This window comes from Mobula birostris, chromosome 31 (assembly GCF_030028105.1).
Source record: "Mobula birostris isolate sMobBir1 chromosome 31, sMobBir1.hap1, whole genome shotgun sequence".
Lineage (NCBI taxonomy): Eukaryota > Metazoa > Chordata > Chondrichthyes > Myliobatiformes > Myliobatidae > Mobula > Mobula birostris.
In genome coordinates, this window is record NC_092400.1 from 2,543,398 (window position 1) to 2,564,062 (window position 20,665).

The window sequence follows — 20,665 nt, forward strand, 5'->3', positions numbered from 1 at the left end:
GCCCCACCATAACCCATTGTAATCAATAATTAATACATTCTTAGTGGTCTGTCCAATAATAATCCCTTCCCTTGTTAATCACTAGTTGCCCTCCTATCCAAAGTCTTTCCAGTGATTGTAACAAATGCTAGAATCTTAAAGGGAACTGTGCCCTTTGAGACCTGTCAAGTCAGAGCCAAATGCTACAAGGCAAAAAGTGAATACTTTATACTTTATTGTCGCCAAGCAATTGATACTAGAACGTACAATCATCACAGCGATATTTGATTCTGCGCTTCCCGCTCCCTGGATTACAAATCGATAGGAAATATTAAAAATTTAAATTATAAATCATAAATAGAAAATAGAAAAATGGGAAGTAAGGTAGTGCAAAAAAAACCAAGATGCAGGTCCGGATATTTGGAGGGTACGGCCCAGATCTGGGTCAGGATCCGTTCAGCAGTCTTATTACAGATGGAAAGAAGCTGTTCCCAAATCTGGCCGTACGAGTCTTCAAGCTCCTGAGCCAAATCAAAATTCCCAGCATAGGAACCGATCGGAATAGTGACTGTTACATTGAGTAATTCTAACACTAATTTCCTTGACTGAATCTTTGAACTCTGTCCATTTTCTCTGGCTGCTTTTGCTGAGCTGAAAACATGGGGGTTTTACTATTTTCCCTATTCGGGTGCCTCTCTAGATCTCAGAATACAGCTGAACAACCTTCCATTGGCTTTTCTCAGTGCCAACCTGAGAACCTTCAGTGCCAACCTTCCACTGGCTTTTCTCAGTGCCAACCTGTACCCCTAAAATAGGGTGGGACCCGATCTCTCAATACCCCTGTTCTACTTTCTCCACCAACATGGAGAGTTGGTACATTGAAAATACAACAGGCCACAGAACTGTTCTCAGGGTTTAACTATTCCAATTAGTACAACTACCAACTGGTATTAAAGGAAGGATAGTATATTTTGAGTGGATTATCATTTCTTTCCATTGCCTTTTAAAATAATAAAACATTTTAGGATGTTTAAATAGCAATATTATCAGATAACATTTGACACCAAGGGAAAAGCTATTAAGATGGATAATCAAAGACAAAGAATTTTAACAAGCACCTTAACAGGAAGAAAGAAGGCAAAACTTAAGGGAGAGTATTTCAGGCTTAGGCAGTTGAAGACCATGGCTACAAATTACAACCTAAATGAGGAATATTCAAGAGGCAAGAAATAGAAAATTGCAGATAAAAGGCCTTTGGGCTAGAAGAAATCAGTAAGATAATGAAATGGCAAAACTATAGCAAAATTTAAAAATAACAATGGGAATTTAAAAAATAAAGAGTTGAGTGACAAATGGGCTGGAAAAAACTGGATGTGTGAGCCGACCACAAAGGTTAGTTTCAAAAACCAAAAATGCTGGAAGCACTCAGCAGTGTGGAAAGAGAAGTAGAGTTGACTAGGAAAAGAGAAAACAAATTAGTCATAAGTTGCAAAGAAAATGAAGACATGGTCAATATAGGGATATCCACTCAGCAAACCTGGACTCACTCTATCAAATCAGTTCCTTTTGTTTCCCCCACCCTCCATGCAACTTAAAGCTACAGTTTTTCAGCAGATGAAGGATCTTTGATCTGAAGTGTTAAGGCTGATTCTCTTTGCAAAGATTCTGCTTAACCTGCTGAGTGTTTCCAGCATCTTTTAATTTCACATCTCCAGCATATGCAGTTTAGATTTTCAGGCTTTTGAAGTTAATGATCACTTAATGGAATTTTGGACAGGATTTGTTTAATATTGAGGAAATATTTAATTGTTCAAAAAAAGTGAGTTAGAATCTTTGGAACATGGAAAGGCATTATGAGAGATATACTATGGTAAGTCCAGTGAGCTTGTGACAGGCTCCTTAGTCATTTAGCAGGCTGACAAGACAGTTGTATTACAAATGGAAAAATGGTTCAGTATGCAAAAAGACATACTGCTTGTTGTACAATATTTGATGGCACTTGTCCTTTGGCAGGTTATGATGCTTGGTAAAAGTGAAAGGCTGCCTGCTTAGTGTTATGGAGTGAACTTAGCTACAGGAGAAGATTTTTTTGCAGAAAATTGAATAAAATCCAATTAATTAAGAGCAGTCACTTGAACTTTGGCCATGAGTTGGTCTTAACTATCAAAGCATAAGGGAGTAATCTGTTTTGTGGGTCATAATTATCAAACCAGTTTCCTTTACTTTAGCAATTTCTTGAAGAAAGGTGAACATGAAAAGAAGACAGAAAAACTGGAAAATGAAATCCAACAACTATCTTTGGTAAATTTTGATTTAATCTAACCCTATATATGTAACACATGACCTTGGGTTGAAGCCACGCTGTCTGATGTGTCCTGTATGCCTGGGTCTGTGTGAGTTGAGAGCTGCTTCTATAGCCATATTTACTTGCAACATCATTTTTGGAGGGGCGGGGGTGGGAAATGTCTCGGTTTGGTTATTTCACAATGATGAATTCTAACTCACCAGCCAGATCCCTGAAGCTGGTCCATAATCAGCAACAGCAGCTGGTCAAACCATATCCGCTGGCTGAACTAACTCTCAAAACTGTCAAAATACTTTGAATCTCTCTTCAATTCACATTCAAACTAATCAAAAAATTGAAATTGTTAGCGTAATTTTTAAATATTAAAAATAAACAAAATATTTAAAAAAGCTTTAAAAACAAGTAAATACAAAAAGCTGTAAATGATGTGAAACTTATCTATTTCCTTCTATTGATATGAATAGAGTTACTGATCAACAATAGGACTGATGTTCCAACACATCATCCTCTGAAACTTCCACCATCTCCAAAAGGATTCTACAACCAAATATGTCTTTACCTCCGCCTCGCCCCCGCTTTCCACAGGGATTGCTCCCTCTGTGGATCCCTTGTCCATTTATTCCTCCTGGTACTTATTCCTGCAAGCAGCCAAAGTGCTACACCTGACTATTCACCTCTTCCCTCACCTCTACTCAGGGCCCAAAACCATCCTTCCAGGTGAAGCATCACTTCATCTGCAAGTCTGCTGGGGCCGTCTATTGTGTCCGATGTGGCCTCCTCTACATTGGTGAGACCCGTTGTAAATTGGGGGGGGGGGGGTTGCCACTTCATTGAGCAGCTCCACTCCAGCTGCTGAAAGTGAACCTCCCAATCGCCAAACATTATAATTCTGATTCTAATTCCTGTTCTAACATGTGGGCCCATGGCCTCCTCTTGTACCAAGGTGAGACCACCATGAGGGTGGAGGAGCAACACCTTACATTTCGTCTGGGTAGCCTCCAACCTGATAGCATGAATATTGATTACTCCTTCTGGTAAAAAAAATAAATTCCCTCCCGTTGCCTTGTCTATTTCCCACTCTGACCTCTTAACTCTTCTCACCTGCCTATTACCACCTCCTTCCCATTCTTCCATGGTCCACTCTCCTCTTCTAACAGATTCCTTCCTCTCCATCCCTTGATCATTCCTACCCACCTGGTTTTACCTATCACCTCCTTCCCTTTGCCCCTCCTTTTGAAATCGGGTGTCTTTCCCCATCTTTTCCAGTCCTGAAGAAGAGCCCTGGCCTGAAACATGAACTGTTTATTCATTTCCTCGTGTTCTGCTTGACTTGCTGAGTTCCTCCAGCATTTTGTGTGTTGCTTTGGATTTCAAGAATCTGCAGACTCTTTCGTGTTTAAGGTCTGATTTGTGTAGGTTTGGCACTCCCATTTTCCCACCATGACTGGGAAATTTTCCAAAAAAGCTGACCTCCACCTTTATCTCAATGTTTTTTAGTAAACAAAGTTTACATTCCATAGACAACTGGGCTTCTAAGAATTCCTTAGGAGTTGTCGGTGAAGCAGTGAAAAAATCCAAGCATTGACTGTGATAGAGAAATGGATGATAGTACAATCAGTTCAATTGTTTTTTTTTGCAATTGTGCAGTTTGTCTTCTTTTGCACATTGGTTGTCTTTTTTCTGTCTTTGTGTGTATAGTTTTTCACTGATTTATTGTTTCTTTGAATCTACTATAAATGCCCACAAGAAACTGAATCTCAGAGTTGTATATGGTCACATATACTGTACATACTTTGTAATAAATTTACTTTGAACTTTGATAGATTATTATATTGCAGAGCAACCAGAATTCTGCAGTTCAGTAATCTGTGTGTACTTTTTATTCCTTAACAGGGACACAGTGAAAATTTGTTTCTGCGATCCACATCCACTCCATCATTGACTTCCTCTGCAATTGTCTCTTTGAGACAGCAGAACTTTGGAACATTGAAGCTGCTACGACATTTGCAAAGTCGTGTGAAGCAGCTGCGGGAAGAAAACCGCATCTACCGTGGAACTGGCCTGAAAGATATGAACACTGCACACTGAATCAGGAAACTCACATAGAAAGATGGTGAGTCTGGTCCTTGGTAGTAAAGTACCGTCATCAAATTGATGGCAACTGATAGAATGTTGGTCTGGGGAAAAAAAACTTTGTGGACTGCAACTGTATGCAAGATCAGTGTACAGTGTACAATACTTAAAACTCTCTACTCCTTTCAAACATGTTGAAACTATATTCTCTTCAGAATTGTTAGGACATGACTGATGCCAGACCATAGCAATTAACCCCTAATTATTTTCCTTTGAACAGGAGAACCATTAAGTGTAGACACTACCTGGGTTATACCAGTGTTCTGAGTAGTGTCCATTATCTAAGTTTCTGCAAATCAGAAATGTCCATAAAAGGTTAAAGGTTACAGATCAGTACAGACCTTAATTAGTATTAGTTAACTTAACACAGATCTGTATTTCAGATTCAAAGCATGCTGGACAAAATGTAGGACCAAAGAGCTTCAACCTGTCATACCAGGAGGTCATTTGGCCTATTTGTCCTGACCAATCTATGCAAAATAATTCAACTAGTCCTCCCCTCCCACCCCTCATCCAACATGTCCTATGGCTCCAAGATGTTTTATTCAAGTACTTATCCATTTATTCCCTTTGATACCTCAATTGATTGTCTCTCCACTACATTCACATCCTAACTACTTGCTACACAATGTTTTTACACATGTATTTTTTGGCTATTTTTGTAGGTCTTTTTTTCTTGACTCTTCCGCCAGTGAGAACAGTCTCCGTTCACTGAGCACCTATCGTCTGTCTGCCAGAAAAAAATGGGATCTCCCGGGAGCCCCCCATTTCAATTCCACTTCCCATTCCAACATGTCAGTCCATGGTCTCCGTTACTGCCACGATGGCATTGGAAGAACAACACCTTATATTCCTTCTGTGTAGCCTGCAACCTGATAGCATGAACATCCATTTCTCAAACTTCAGGTAATGCCCCCCCCCACTTCCTTCACCATTCCCCATTCCTGTTTACCTCTCTCTCCTTTTCTCCTTACCTAACCATCACCTCCCTCTGTTGCTCTTCCTCCTTCCCTTTCTTTCTACCCTCTCCTATCAGATTCCCCCTCCTCCAGCTTTCTATTTCATCAATCAACTTCCCAGCTCTTTACTGCACCCCTCCCCCACTTTCATCTAACAGCTACCACCTTGTACTTCTTTCTTCTCTCCCACCTTCTTACTGTCTTCTCATCTTTTTCCCAGTCCTGATGAAGGGTCTCAGCCCAAAATGTCAACTGTTCACTCTTTTCCGTAGATGCTGCCTGGCCTGCTGAGCTCCTCCAGCATTTTGTGTATGTTCCTCCCTCCAACTATTATTTGGACACTTAGTGAATTTGGATAGCTGTAATCCCTTACAACCTGCCCTGCTCCTAGGAGAATCACAGTTATCCCTGTTTTCACCACTGGAATTACTCTAGTGCGTTCAGTATAATACCCACAATTGGATACAATATTCAAGCTGTGGCCAAATTGTTGCTTTACAAAAGGTCATTACAACTTCCTTCTGTTGTACACATACTTCTATTTATAAATCCCATGAATATAGAGGCTCCTTTTAAGTACTTTTTCTAAACTTGCTGCTACTTTCAATGCATACATATCTCATACATCCTGGTATCACGTAGAATTGTGCCTCCAAGTTTATACATTCTTTCAAATGAACTATAGCATTTTTTTGTAGTTTTATCTGTCCATTCCATTAATCTCTTTGCAGTCTCTTGCTGGCTGGAGTCCTCAGGGTTGACTATGCTTCAATCATGTGGGTTCTCTGTAAATATGGAAACTGTACTTGTATACCAAGTAAACATTGTTAATACATATTAAGTAAATAAGTGATCCTTATATTAATCTCTGGGCAACATTGTCTCCAGTCTGAAAAATAAATACTAATACATTGTTTCCTGTAACATAGACAAACTCATGTTGGTTCCTGCAATCAATCCACACTTCCAGGGGGAGAGTTAGATTAAAAAAGGGACCAGTGTGAATGGGTGCTGACCTGGTAGTCTGCACGGCCCATTTCCACATTGCTTGACTCTAACCTGTGTGGATGTCTACTAATTCTGTCTCTGACAATTGTTTCTAAATGTTGCCACCCACTTCCAAGACTTAATAGTTAATGGGCCTGTAGTTTATCCTTATACTCTTCTTTTAAAATATATAATTATTTGCAAAGTCCATACATGTGCACAACAATGGGCAGCGAGCTGGAAGATTATGAGCATTTTAATTCCCTCAGCAACTAGGACCAGTCAATTTAATCCACACTATGCAATTCTCAGCCTTGACTAAATAAATGCTGTCTCCTGTAAATAAAACCTTGAATCCATGAATATTTAGTACCCAATTTTCCCTTTTAAAATAGGTTTTTATTATGGCCACAACATTGTAATCCTATGATGGACTATGCGCCAGTTTTGTTTAATGAATTGCATGCTCTCACGTACATGCTCTGTACACGTTTCTTCGCTATCAAAAAATACAGTGGTTACTTGAAAACAAACTAAAATCGCTCAGAGACTGAGTACAGAGATTGACACTGCTTTCCACAGTAATGAAGTTCCAAGGTTGAAAAAGGTACGTTTGATCCTTTATTACAAAACCAGCAAAGATGAACAATCTTGTAGTGTTAAAAAGCTAACAAAACTAAAACTTGTGATATGGCAAAATTAACATTCCAATTACTGTAACTAGCGTATAGAGAAATTAACGTATTTAAACAGTCAACAAAAAAAAACCCACCCCGTGGCTTCCTCTCAGGCTAAATTAGACTCAATTAGACTAAACTGAACTAACTGTGACAAAGCGAGAATACATAACTATACTCATCTGCTTCCACCACACCCCAATTACATTATGTCAAACTACCCATAAATGTGCAACACAATTACGATACAGACTGACATTATACTATAATAATTACAACCACATACTACCAAAATAGGAGACATGAATTCTTCAAGGATAAACATCTTGACATTTATGCAAATGTGCTCTTCCTTTTGTTCCTCTTACATTTGAGTCATGCAACAGTCATCTAGGCCAGAGATTTCCAGCACTTAGCTCAGTAAGAGTGATCTTTTCCAACACTCTTTGTCAAGTCAAAGTCACAAAGCTTTTCACACCTCTGCCTGCCTGCAGAAGACAGATCTTAGGTCTAAACATGCCAATATTACAGGACTTTTCAGGCATGGCTGCCCTACTAAGTCATCCACCAACTCTTAAGACATTATCTTCAAGTATTTGTCTGACCATGAAAATATGGCGATTCCGTTTCACATTTTTTACCCTTTGCAAACTTGAGAATTCATCTGGAAATCTCTTTCTCAGGCAAAACCCAAACGATCTCCATTTCAGCCTTTCTGAGCTCCTCCACTGAAAGGGAATTTTGGCTGATTTGATCTTTGGCTTTCTCTATCTCCCCAGGAAATACTCTTGTTGTTCTTCATCCAAGTCAAACTGAGCAAAAGTGATGTTCAATTGCTTTCTCTTCTGACTTAAGAAATAAGAGAAAGTTCTCAGCTTTAAAAATCCAGGCCAACATCTTCCTCAAACAGATCCAAGACAAAAAGTGATGGATTATGCATGTTGCCACATTCATCTTCTCTTCAATCGACATGGCTTTAATTGTAACATTCCTCTTAACTTCTGGATCATCTAACAGAAGTTCTCCAGAACAATTTGGATTCACAGGCCATTCCCTTTCAGGCTGAAGAAGATACAGAGGCTCTGACACCCATGTCTCATTCTTCAAGAACGCTTTCACCTTCAACCCTCTAGTGGACAAATCTTCTGGGTTGCTTGAAGGGTTTACTTGCTTCCATTGAGATGCTTTTGAGACCTTAAGAATTTCTGAAACTCTGTTTGGAATGAAGGTTCAGAACCTGGAAGTTTCACTCTTGATATACTTCAGCACGCAAGTAGTATCAGTCCAGAAAACTGAGTCCTCAGGCTGCGTGTTCAACTCCTTCCTCCACAATATGTCCATATGACTTGCCATCGTAGCAGCAATGAGCTCCATATGAGAGATGCAAACTGACTTCAACAGGCCTAAATTTTCCAATGATAAAAACACTGTGTGCATGAAAGCGCATGTTGTGCAACAATAGGTAGGTAACTGCTCCATAGCCATCTTTGTTTGCATCTGTAAAGTGGTGTAAATGTGTAGCAGTAACTACTCCAAATTCCTGGGGTTTCAAACATTTAACAACCTTGAAGTCTTCCAACTGGTAGAGTTCTTCCAGCCAGCTTGTCCACTCATGAGCAGCTGATGTTGGTATAGTGCCAAGCCCTTCCTTATCCACTTTGTGAATCAAAAGTTGCCTTTACCACAACTAGATACAAGATCATAATAGAGAGACACCACTTCTTCCTCAGAGGATACTGACACAAGGCAGTCATCAATGTAGAAGCAATGCAAAACCCTATCCACCGTCTCGCAACTAAACTGCTCTTCCTTGTCTTCTACACATTTCCTAAGAACGAAGTTGGCATAGCCGATTATGAAGTTGCTCCAAGGAGATGTACCACCATTCTAAGGTCCACCTTACCTTGGCTGAGGGTACCATCAGGCCACCACAGAAACCTCAGCAGAACTGCAACTTCCGATGATACTTCAATCTGATAAAACATTGATACAATATCTGCTATGATCACCACTGGTTCTTTACTGAAGCTGGTTATGACTCCAGTCAGTGAGCTAGTGAGATCTGGTTCCTGTAAAAGTTGAGCATTAAGTGACATTCCCTGAAAAGTTGCTTCACTGTCAAACACAACACAAAGTTTCCCTTTTCTGGGGTGGTAAACAGCATGATGCGGAATATACTAGATTTCCCCCATCACTGCGTTTCAGATCTTCTGCTGGCACTCTTTCGGCATAATTTTTGGAGATGACTTCCTTCATGAAAACTGTGTAGTCAGTGAGAAATGACAAAGCCTTCTTAAACTTCTTCCTTAGATTTAGAGCACACTGTTCAGCAATCTTCCTATTATTTGGCATATTAACCTCCTCCTTTCTCAAGGTAAGCCAATCTAGTAGTAGCCATTGACTAGTTTTGCAGAATTTGCAACCAGCTCCATGAATTTGAGATCTTCTCTTGACAAATCAGGTTGTTCATCCTGACTGTATTCACTGAAGTCTGCCTTAATAAACTGCTGCTGCCAAAGCTCATCCAAGTTCAAAACTGAGATCCTTGTTAACTGGCAGCTCTGCCTGTGTACAGTCTCTTCCATCACCATGGTCTTTCAGTGGTCCATTCACAATCCAACCCAACATTGTTCTAATTGCATAGGATCCATCATTAACACTGCCAATCACTTGCAACAGCTCCAATGCTTTAGGCACGTTTGTCACTATCAGCAGCTCAATTTCCGAATCTGTCTCTGGCGAATGGACACCTTTCAGGTGAGACTATCCCTGGAGAGCCCACTGTCGTGGAATGTTCCACTTGTGGATAGGCATATTTTTCTGCATATAGATATTAGGTAGTTTACAATAGCTTTCACCATCAAGTCAGCCCCTTCAAATCCTGAAACAATGTGGCTATTCAAGATTTTCTCTTGACCCATGATGCACGAGAAGGTGTGTCCTTTCTCCTGTGAGGTAGAGCTTGATCATGAGGCCCCCTGTGCAGAACACTGTTGTACTTCCTTGATCTAGGAAAACATAAGTAACTACTATCTTGTTACCCTTCTTAGATTTCATTTTTACTGGAATGCATGCTTTGAAAAGGAGAATAAAACTACAGCTATGAGATTCCTGCAGCACCCGGTGACCCTGTGATCTCTGTCTCGGAGGCTGACATCAGATTGTCCTTCAAGAGGGTGAACCCTTGCAAGGTGACAGGTCCTGATGGGGTATCTGGTAGGGCTCTGAAACCTGTGCCAACCAACTGGTGGGTGTGTTCAAAGACATTTTCAATCTCTCATTGCTCCAGCTGAAAGTTCCCACCTGCTTCAAAAGGGCAACAATCATACTAATGCCCAAGAAGAGCAGGGTGAGCTGCCTTAATGACTGTCATCTAGTAGTACTCACCTCTATGATGATAAGAGATTGGTTATGACTATAAGTCAACTCCTGTCTCAGCAAGGACCGTGACCCAGTGCAATGTCTATCACCACAATAGGTCTGCAGCGGATGCAATCTCATTGCCTCTTCATATGGCCTTGGATCACTTGGTCAATACTAACCCTTATGTCAGGCTACTGTTTATTGACTACAGCTCAACGTTTAACACAATCATTCCCACAGGTCTGATCATAAAGCTCCAAAGCCTGGGCCTTTGTACCTCCCTCTGCAACTGGGTCCTCAATTTCCTTACTGGAAGACCACAGTATGTGCAGACTGAAGGTAACATCTCTACCTTGGTGATAATCAACACTGGTGCACCTCAACAATGTGCACCTCAAGCCCACTGCACTGCTCTGTCTACACCCATGACTGTATGGCGATGCACAGCTCAAATGCCATCTATAAATTTGCTGTCACAACTATTGTGGGCAAAATTCAGGATGTGATAAAGGATGTACAGGAGCAAGATAAATCGTCTAGTTAAGTGGTGTCTTAGCAACAACCTTGCACTCAATGTCAGCAAGACCAAAGAATGGATTGTAGACTTCAGAAAGGGTAAGATGAGGGAACCAATCCTCAGAGGGATCAGAAGTCAAAAGAATGAGCAATTTCAAGTTCCTGGGTGTCGACATCTCTGGGGATCTATCCTGGGCCCAACATATTGATGCAGCTACAAAGAAGGCAAGACAGCGGCTATAGTTCATGAGGAGTTTGAGGAGATTTGCTATGTCACCAAACACACTGGCAAATTACTACAGATGTATCATGGAGAGCATTCTAACTGGCTGCTATTGGAGGCAGTGGGGGGGGCGGGGTGTACTCCACAGGATTGAAATAAGCCGCAGGAAGTTGTGAACTCATTCAGCTCCATCATGGATACTAGCCTCCCCAGCATCCAGGACATTTTCAAGGAGCAATGCCTTAAAAAAGCAGCATCCATCATTAAGGACCCTCATCACCCAAGGCATTCCCTCTTCTCATTTTTACCATCAACCCTACCTCTACTTTTTTTGCACTACTTATTTAATTTAAATATTTTACACACACACACACACACACACACACGTACGCACAGCGTTTGGGCACCCTGATCAAGATTTCTGTTACTGTGAATAGCTAAGTGAGTAAAAGGTGAACTGATTTCCAAAAGGCATAAAGTTAAAGATGACACATTTCTCTAATATTTTAAGCAAGAAAACTTTATTTCCATCTTTTACAGTTTCAAAATAACAAAAAAAGAAAACAGCCTGAAGCAAAAGTTTGGGCACCCTGCATGGCAGTACTTAGTAACATCCCCTTTGGCAAGTATCACAGCTTATAAATGCTTTTTGTAGCCAGCTAGGAGTCTTTCAATTCTTGTTTGGGGGATTTTTGCCCATTCTTCCTTGTAAAAGGCTTCTAGTTCTGTGAGATTCTTGGGTCCTCTTGCATGCACTGCTCTTTTGAGGTCTATGCAGATTCTCGATGATGTTTAGGTCAGGGGACTGTGAGGGCCATGGCAAAACCTTCAGCTTGTGCCTCTTGAGGTAGTCCATTGTGGATTTTGAGCTGTGTTTAGGTTCATTATCCTGTTGTAGAAGCCATCCTCTTTTCATCTTCTGCTTTTTTTTCTTACAGACAGTGTGATGTTTGCTTCCAGAATTTGCTGGTATTTAATTGAATTCATTATTCCCTCTACTAGTAAATGTTCCCCATGCCACTGGCTGCAACACAAGCCCAAAGCATGATCGATCCATCCCCGTGCTTAACAGTTTCGGAGAGGGCTTCTTTTCATGAAATTCTGCACCCTTTTTTCTCCAAACATACCTTTGCTCATTGCGGCCAAAAAGTTCTATTTTAACTTCATCAGTCCACAGGACTTGTTTCCAAAATGCATCAGGCTTGTTTAGATGTTCCTTTGAACCTTTTGAATACAACTTTTTGGCCGTAATGAGCAAAGTTATGTTTGGAGAAAAAAGGGTGCAGAATTTCATGAAAAGAACACCTCTCCAACTGTTAAGCACGGGGGTGGATCGATCATGCTTTGGGCTTGTGTTGCAGCCAGTGGCACGGGGAACATTTACTGGTAGAGGGAATAATGAATTCAATTAAATACCAGCAAATTCTGGAAGCAAACATCACACTGTCTGTAAAAAAGCCGAAGATGAAAAGAGGATGGCTTCTACAACAGGATAATGAACATAAACACACCTCAAAATCCACAATGGACTACCTCAAGAGGTGCAAGCTGAAGGTTTTGCCATGGCCCTCACAGTCCCCTGACCTAAACATCATTGAGAATCTGTGGATAGACCTCAAAAGAGCAGTGCATGAAAACTCACAAAACTAGAAGCTTTTTACAAGGAAGAATGGGCGAAAATCCCCCAAACAAGAATTGAAAGACTCCTAGCTGGCTACAAAAAGCATTTACAAGCTGCGATAATTGCCAAAGGGGGTGTTACTAAATACTGCCATGCAGGGTGCCCAAACTTTGCTTCAAGCCCTTTTCCTTTTTTGTTATTTTGAAACTGTAAAAGATAGAAATAAGAAAGTTTTCTTGCTTAAAATATTAAAGAAATGTGTCATCTTTAACTTTATGCCTTTTGGAAATCAGGTCATCTTTTACTCACTTAGCTATCCATGGTAACAGAAATTTTGACCACAGGTGCCCAAACTTTGTGTGTGTGTGTGTGTGTGTGTGTGTGTGTGTGTGTGTGAGATATATATATATATACACACACACACACACACATATACACACACACACACACACACACATATACACACACACACATACATATACACACACACACACATATACATATACACACACACATATATATATATACACACACACACATATACACACACACACACACATACATATACACACACACACACACATATACACACACACACATATACATATACACACATATACATATACACACACTTACTGCAATACATAATAACAAAAACTGTGAATTGCAATGTACTGCTACCGCATGTCAACAAATTTCACAACACATGCCAGTGATATTCAAACCTGATTCTGATTATGGGAAGTTTACAATCATGATCACCAGCCTTTGTAAGGCTATTAGATACCATGGCGCTACTCACTGCTCTGTCTAATTCTTTCACAACCTGTTTTGATTCAGCACCCTTTATGTTAAGAGTGAATATGAGGTATGCTAGGATGCTTGTCACTGCATACTTTGCATAAAAGATGCTTCTTGCAATCCTTGCTGATGTGTCCTGTACATAAATAGCTAAAGCAGACACCATTTTCATTTTAGGAAGGCAATCTTCTCACTATGAGCCCTTTTTTCCAGTTAAGGGTATGAATCCAATATATGCTCACCCTCGCAGAACGAACAAACAAACCCTTTAGTTCCAGGTTCAGTTTTAGACTTACATGGTACCAGGGCCATTGCTGATTCGTTTAGCCTCAGAATGAAGTTGTGACTTAGTTTTGTTTACACCTTTGCTTATTGCAGGTAATGTGGCATCCTGTATACACCCAAACACTGGGTGTGTAGCAATCTTTACTTGCCTTTCAATAAAATCAACAATGTCAGCGAAACTATCGGTTATGCCTTTCTTGTAGTTCAGACCACTGTTCTCCATTTATCCCTAAGCATACAAGGCAATTTCTTTATAACAATCAACAATCACGCATCTACTGTACTTCTTCCATGGCATTGCAACAGCCTCTAAGAAAAAGACTGTAATTTTGAAGAGCTTTTACATCTTCAGATTTGATAGGTACCCAAGAAAGGAGCCTGTGGGAATACGCAATTTTATGTTCATTACCAGAATGTTCCTGTAATAAAGCCTTTGTCTTTAGTATCCTCTCTTAGGGTTAATATGCTGGCAACTTCTGATAAGTCTCTAGGTGTACTGTTTAAGGAAATAGAGGCAGCCAGTCTTTCTTTCATCACTATTCTCAAAAGCCCTCACGAATGCATGATACTGCAATGGATCATCATCAAAGAGCTGAATCTCTCTTTTAGGCAAAGATGAAATGCATTGTTATGCCAATAAGGTTGTTATTTCATTTTGCTGCTTCATAATATTAATAACACTATTCTGACATCTATCATCTGAAGCAAGGATGCTTCCATGCTGTAAGTGAATGTCCCCATGAACCCTTTAAGCTGAACCACCTCTTGGGGGTCTTGATTATGTTTCACAGACACTCGAACTAATGAATCAACATTGACATTGACTGTGTTGGTTTTCCTCTGTGCCTCATCAATATAGGAACTCATATAGAAACTCAATATACGACTGTCCTGCTGGAGCACTTTTAGCACTCACCTCATTTAAAGCCACCAGCACATTAACTGTGCGGCAATTTTTTTTCCTGCAACTTAAGCTGCTCCTTCCTTTTCCAAAGCTCTTCCTCTACCCGAACTTGTCCTTCAATAACTCGTCATGCAATTAGTGCAGATTAGAGCACTGACATTTGACACACTGTTGCTTAGTTTGATGTCATCCTGTAGGTCCTCTGCTATATGGTAGTCAAAAAAAAAGCCTTGGAATTTGAGAAGCATTTTCACTTGTTGTAGCAACATGACCTTCAATGGGACATGTTTGGGTCAACCATTGTTTCATATCCTCTATTAGTGCACTATTTATTACACAGTACAAAAAATACTGGTTCTGTATGTCTTGCTTGACCTTGGGAAGTAATGACAACAGCATGTGATGTTGCTTAGCAACAACTTCACAGAGACTAGTCAAGTTCTTAAGATAAGGAAAATGCCTTAAAAGTGCAATCTTGTTGCCCATAAGACCCTTAACTGATGGTATCAAACCTTTAATTCTGTTCACATTTGTCTTGTATTCCTTTGAAAACTTCTAGCCACTAACACTTTCAAAGCAAGTTTAATTTCTCTTTTTCCAGTCCCAAAGTGTGGGTCAGTTCCATGCCTTGATTCATTCATGTTACTTTTTCCCTATTGCGCCATCCTTAATTAACTCTTTCTTTGCCTGAAATACCAGTGAATAAACTGCCTATACATCCACAGCATTTAAACCAGACCGAACAGCCTTCAATTCAAACATCGGCAACTGGAATACTTCAGCACTTTAATAAAGCAAAGCATCAAACCCTTTGGCAAACACATGTCCCCAGTGGTCCCCAATGGACAGGTGGCATTACCATTCAAAACTGTATTCAAACCACAAACACACAGCATGAATCAACAAAAGGTCATTTACCTGCTGCAAGTTGTTGGGGTTATGATTTCAATTCTGCCAACAGGTCCAAGGCAAACATTTGGAGAGGCATAATATGATTAGGAATAGTCAGCATGGCTTTGTCAAAGGCAGGTCGAGCCTTATGAGCCTAATTGAATTTTTTGAGGATGTGACTAAACACGTTGATGGAGGTAGTGCCGTAGATGTAGTTTATATCGATTTCAACAAGGCATTTGTTAAGGTCCCCATGCAAGGCTTATTAAGTAAGGAGGCATGAGATCCTAGGGGACATTGCTTTGTGGATCCAGAACTGGCTTGCCCACAGAAAGCAACGAGTGGTTGTAGACGGGTCATATTCTGCATAGAGGTCGGTGACCAGTGGTGTGCCTCAGGGATCTGTTCCAGGACCCCTACTCTTAGTGATTTTTATAAATGACCTGGATGAGGAAGTGGAGGGACAGGTTAGTAAATTTGCTGATGACACAAAATTGGGGGTGTTGTGGATAGTGTGGAGGGCTGTCAGAGGTTACAGTGGGACATTGATAGGATGCAAGACTGGGCTGAGAAGTGGCAGATGGAGTTCAACCCAGATAAGTGTGAGGTGGTTCATTTCAGTAGGTCAAATATGATGGCAGAATATAGCATTAATGATAAGACTCTTGACAGTGTGGAGGATCAGTGGGATCTTGGGGTCCGAGTCCACAGGACACTCTAAGCTGCTGTGCAAGTTGACTCTGTGGTTAAGAAGCATACGGTACATTGGCCTTCATCAATCGTGGAATTGAGTTTAAGAGGCGAGAGGTAAGGTTGCAGCTATATAGGAACCTGGTCAGATCCCACTTGGAGTACAGTGCTCAATTCTGGTCGCCTCACTGCAGGAAGGACGTGGAAACCATAGAAAGGTTGCAGAGGAGATTTACAAGGATGTTGCCTGGATTGGGGATCATGCCTTATGAGAATAGGTTGAGTGAACTCGGCCTTTTCTCCGTGGAGTGACGGAGGATGACAGGTGACCTGATAGAAGTGTACAAGATGATGACAGACATTGATCATGTGGATAGTGAAAGGCTTTTTCCCCAGGGCTGAAATGGCTAGCATGAGACGGCATAGTTTTAAGGTGCTTCGAAGTAGGTACAGAGGAGATGTCAGGGGTAAGTTTTTTAAGCAGAGAGTGGTGAGTGCATGGAATGGGCTGCCAGTGCCGGTGTCGGAGGTGGAAAGGAGACTCCTGGATAGGTACATGGAGCTTAGAAAAATAGAGGGCTATGGTTAAGCCTACGTAAATTCTACGGTAAGGACATGTTCAGCACAGCTTTGTGGGCCGAAGGGCCTGTATTGCGCTGTAGGTTTTCTATGTTACTATTTAGCACAACTAAACATAATTAGTGTATTTTAGTGTTCTAATAGTGTACTAGAGAAAGTAACATATATAAGTAGTCAACAAAAAAAAAATCACCCATGGTTCACTCCCTGGGTCCAACTCTCAACTAAACTGAAATAACTGAGAAAGAGGGAATATGTGACTATACTCATTTGCTTCTACCATGTCCCAACTACCCATAATATATGCGCAACTCAAAATACATTATAGATAGACAGAAAATAGCTATATGGCTTCTACAAAAACCTTACATTGTTTAAATTCTATTTATCTCTTCCAATTGTTTGTACACATTTTTTTCCTGTTTTTCATTCCTACATCCTAGAGCCTATTCTCCTACCCCATTAAGTCACACCTTAAGCCCACAACCCCGCCCTCCAAGAGAACATTTTACCTCAGTGGAGATGGGACTCCAGTCTAGTTCTGATACCCCAGGACTTCCTTCCAATACACTTTCCAACCACACATTCCTCCATATTATTTCTTGCCCTTTAACACATGGCAGTTGCAGCAATCTTAAGGTTAATTCCTCATTAGCCCTGCTTAATCTTTTTTTTTTTGAAAAGATGCCTTTCTCTCTTATGTTTTGCTCTTGGACAACAAATGACTTGGATTCACATCTGTTCCCCAGACTATAAATTCCTTTTTAATCATCTTAACTAATGTCTCAGATAGCAATATTCATGGAAATCTTGCTTATAAGGGGTGAAGGAAAGATGAATTCACAATTTTGAACTGTTCATTTGATTTCCTGGCAATGATGAAAACTGGCAGTCATTTCATAGTCTGTCCATTAGTTATATTATCAAAAGCATTTGAATCACTCTCTTTTCCAGAACCAAGTGACATCAGAAAGACCACCATGAATCATGGGGAAAGCAAACCAAAAATGACATTTGTATATCCTTTATGAACTATAGTGGGTGACACCCTGGAATAGTTTAGTACCAAGAAAGATTTGTCAGCTTGCTCACTTACCCCTCAGCCACACCAATGGCTGATATTTCATTCCAAGCACTGTAACTACTGGTAGAACATGGTGAAAGGCCAACAAGGGATCAGTACTGCATTGTATTGAGAAGAATGGCAGGGTGGGGGTGGGTGTGTAAATCTGCTTTACATACAGTGGCATGCAAAAGTTTGGGCACCCCTGGTCAAAATTTCTGTTACTGTAAATAGCTAAGCGAGTAAAAGATGAACTGATTTCCAAAAGGCATAAGGTTAAAGATGACACATTTCTTTAATATTTTAAGCAAGAAAACTTTTTTATTTCCATCTTTTACAGTTTCGAAATAACAAAAAAGGAAAAGGGCCCGAAGCAAAAGTTTGGGCACCCTGCATGGCAGTACTTAGTAACACCCCCTTTGGCAAGTATCACAGCTTGTAACCGCTTTTTGTAACTAGGTAAGAGTCTTTCAATTCTTGTTTGGGGAATTTTCGCCCATTCTTCCTTGCAAAAGGCTTCTAGTTCTGTAAGATTCTTGGGCTGTCTTGCATGCACTGCTCTTTTGAGGTCTATCCACAGATTCTCGATGATGTTTAGGTCAGGGGACTGTGAGGGCCATGGCAAAACCTTCAGCCTCTTGAGGTAGTCCATTGTGGATTTTGAGGTGAGTTTAGGATCGTTATCCTGTTGCAGAAGCCATCCTCTTTTCATCTTCGGCTTTTTTACAGACAGTGTGATGTTTGCTTCCAGAATTTGCTGGTATTTAATTGAATTCATTCTTCCCTCTACCTGTAAATGTTCCCCGTGCCACTGGCTGCAACACAAGCCCAAGGCATGATTGATCCACCCCCGTGCTTAACAGTTGGAAAAGTGTTCTTTTTATGGAATTCTGCACCCTTTTTTCTCCAAACATACCTTTGCTCATTGCGGCCAAAAAGTTCTAATTTAACTTCATCAGTCCACAGGACTTGTTTCCAAAATGCAACAGGCTTGTTTAGGTGTTCCTTGGAACCTTTTGAATAGAACTTTTTGGCCACAATGAGCAAAGGTATGTTCGGGAAAAAAAAGGGTGCAGAATTTCATGAAAAGAACCCCTCTCCAACTGTTAAGCATGGGGGTGGATCAATCATGCTTTGGGCTTGGTGTTGCAGCCAGTGGCACGGGGAACATTTACAGGTAGAGGGAAGAATGAATTCAATTAAATACCAGCAAATTCTGGAAGCAAACATCACACTGTCTGTAAAAAAAAGCCAAAGATGAAAAGAGGATGGCTTCTACAACAGGATAATGAACCTAAACACACTTCAAAATCCACAATGGACTACCTCAAGAGGTGCAAGCTGAAGGTTTTGCCATGGCCCTCGCAGTCCCCTGACTTAATCATTGAGAATCTGTGGATAGACCTCAAAAGAGCAGTGCATGCAAGACAGCCCAAGAATCTCACAGAACTAGAAGCCTTTTGCAAGGAAGAATGGGTGAAAATCCCCCAAACAAGAATTGAAAGACTCTTAGCTGGCTACAAAAAGCATTTACAAGCTGTGATACTTGCCAGAGAGGGTGTTACTAAGTACTGCCACGCAGGGTGCCCAAACTTTTGCTTTGGGCCCTTTTCCTTTTTTGTCATTTTGAAACTGTAAAAGATGGAAATAAAAAAAGTTTTCTTAAAATATTAAAGAAATGTATCATCTTTCACTTTATGCCTTTCGGAAATCAGTTCATCGTTTACTCGCTTAGCTATTCACAGTAACAGAAATTTTGACCGGGGTGCCCAAACTTTTGCATGCCACTGTATGTTTGGTTATAGTCATACTTTATTGATCCCGGGGGAAATTGGTTTTTGTTACAGTTGCACCATAAATAATAAATACTAATAGAACCACAAATAGTTAAATAGTAATATGTAAGTTATGCCAGTAAATTATGAAATAAGTCCAGGACCAGCCTATTGGCTCAGGGTGTCTGACCCTCCAAGGGAGGAGTTGTAAAGTTTGATGGCACAGGCAGGAATGACTTCCTATGACACTCTGTGCTGCATCTCGGAGGAAGGAGTCTCTGGCTGAATGTACTCCTGTGCCCAACCAGTCCATTATATAGTGGATGGGAGACATTGACCAAGATGGCATGCAACTTAGACAGCATCCTCTTTTCAGACACCACCATGAGAGAGTCCAGTTCCATCCTACAACATCACTGGCCTTATGAATGAGTTTGTTGATTCTGTTGGTGTCTGCTACCCTCAGCCTGCTGCCCCAGCACACAACAGCAAACATGATAGCACTGGCCACCACAGACTCCCATGTTGTCCATGCAAACACAATTAAAAGAACCTTTTACTTTGTAAATATTGCCCAACCACCCCAAAATAACTGAGGGCTGATGACTTCACTTTCCTCAAAAAAAAAAGAGTTAAAGTCATGAAGTCTGAAGGAAAGGTTTGGCAGGTTCAGTAGTATCTTTTCTTCCTTCTCTCCAGGATCTGCATAAGAACTAACCAGAACAGAAGACTGTTTCCAGAGAAAATCATTTCACTCAGCTTCCTCCATTTTCCAGAGTGAGATAACATGTAATCCGAGCCATCCATTATTCTAACATATTGAGCTCAGACTGGAGTCCATCGGGCTAACATGGAGAAGGCCAGAAGCAAAACAACAATTCTATGAGGAAAGCCAGATTGAGTACCATACAGCA

General features: G+C 40.7%; 2 protein-coding genes across 6 annotated transcripts in view; one reads left to right on the plus strand and one right to left on the minus strand.

Annotated features, from left to right (window-relative positions):
- LOC140190800 (uncharacterized) overlaps nt 1-4,477 on the plus strand; it is a 66,376-nt gene extending 61,899 nt beyond the window's left edge. For 4 of the 5 annotated variants that reach the window (XM_072247650.1, XM_072247654.1, XM_072247651.1 and 1 more), the window contains 2 exons: nt 2,208-2,280; nt 4,178-4,477. In XM_072247650.1, coding sequence (XP_072103751.1) covers nt 2,208-2,280; nt 4,178-4,372 — 268 coding nt within the window. In that variant the 3' untranslated portion in view covers nt 4,373-4,477. The remainder of the gene's footprint in view (nt 1-2,207; nt 2,281-4,177) is intronic. The other variant, XM_072247653.1, reaches the window with a different exon arrangement.
- Nucleotides 1-20,665, minus strand: part of ccdc117 (coiled-coil domain containing 117) — a 63,630-nt gene that overhangs the window by 10,166 nt on the left and 32,799 nt on the right. The gene's annotated exons all lie outside the window — the stretch shown is intronic.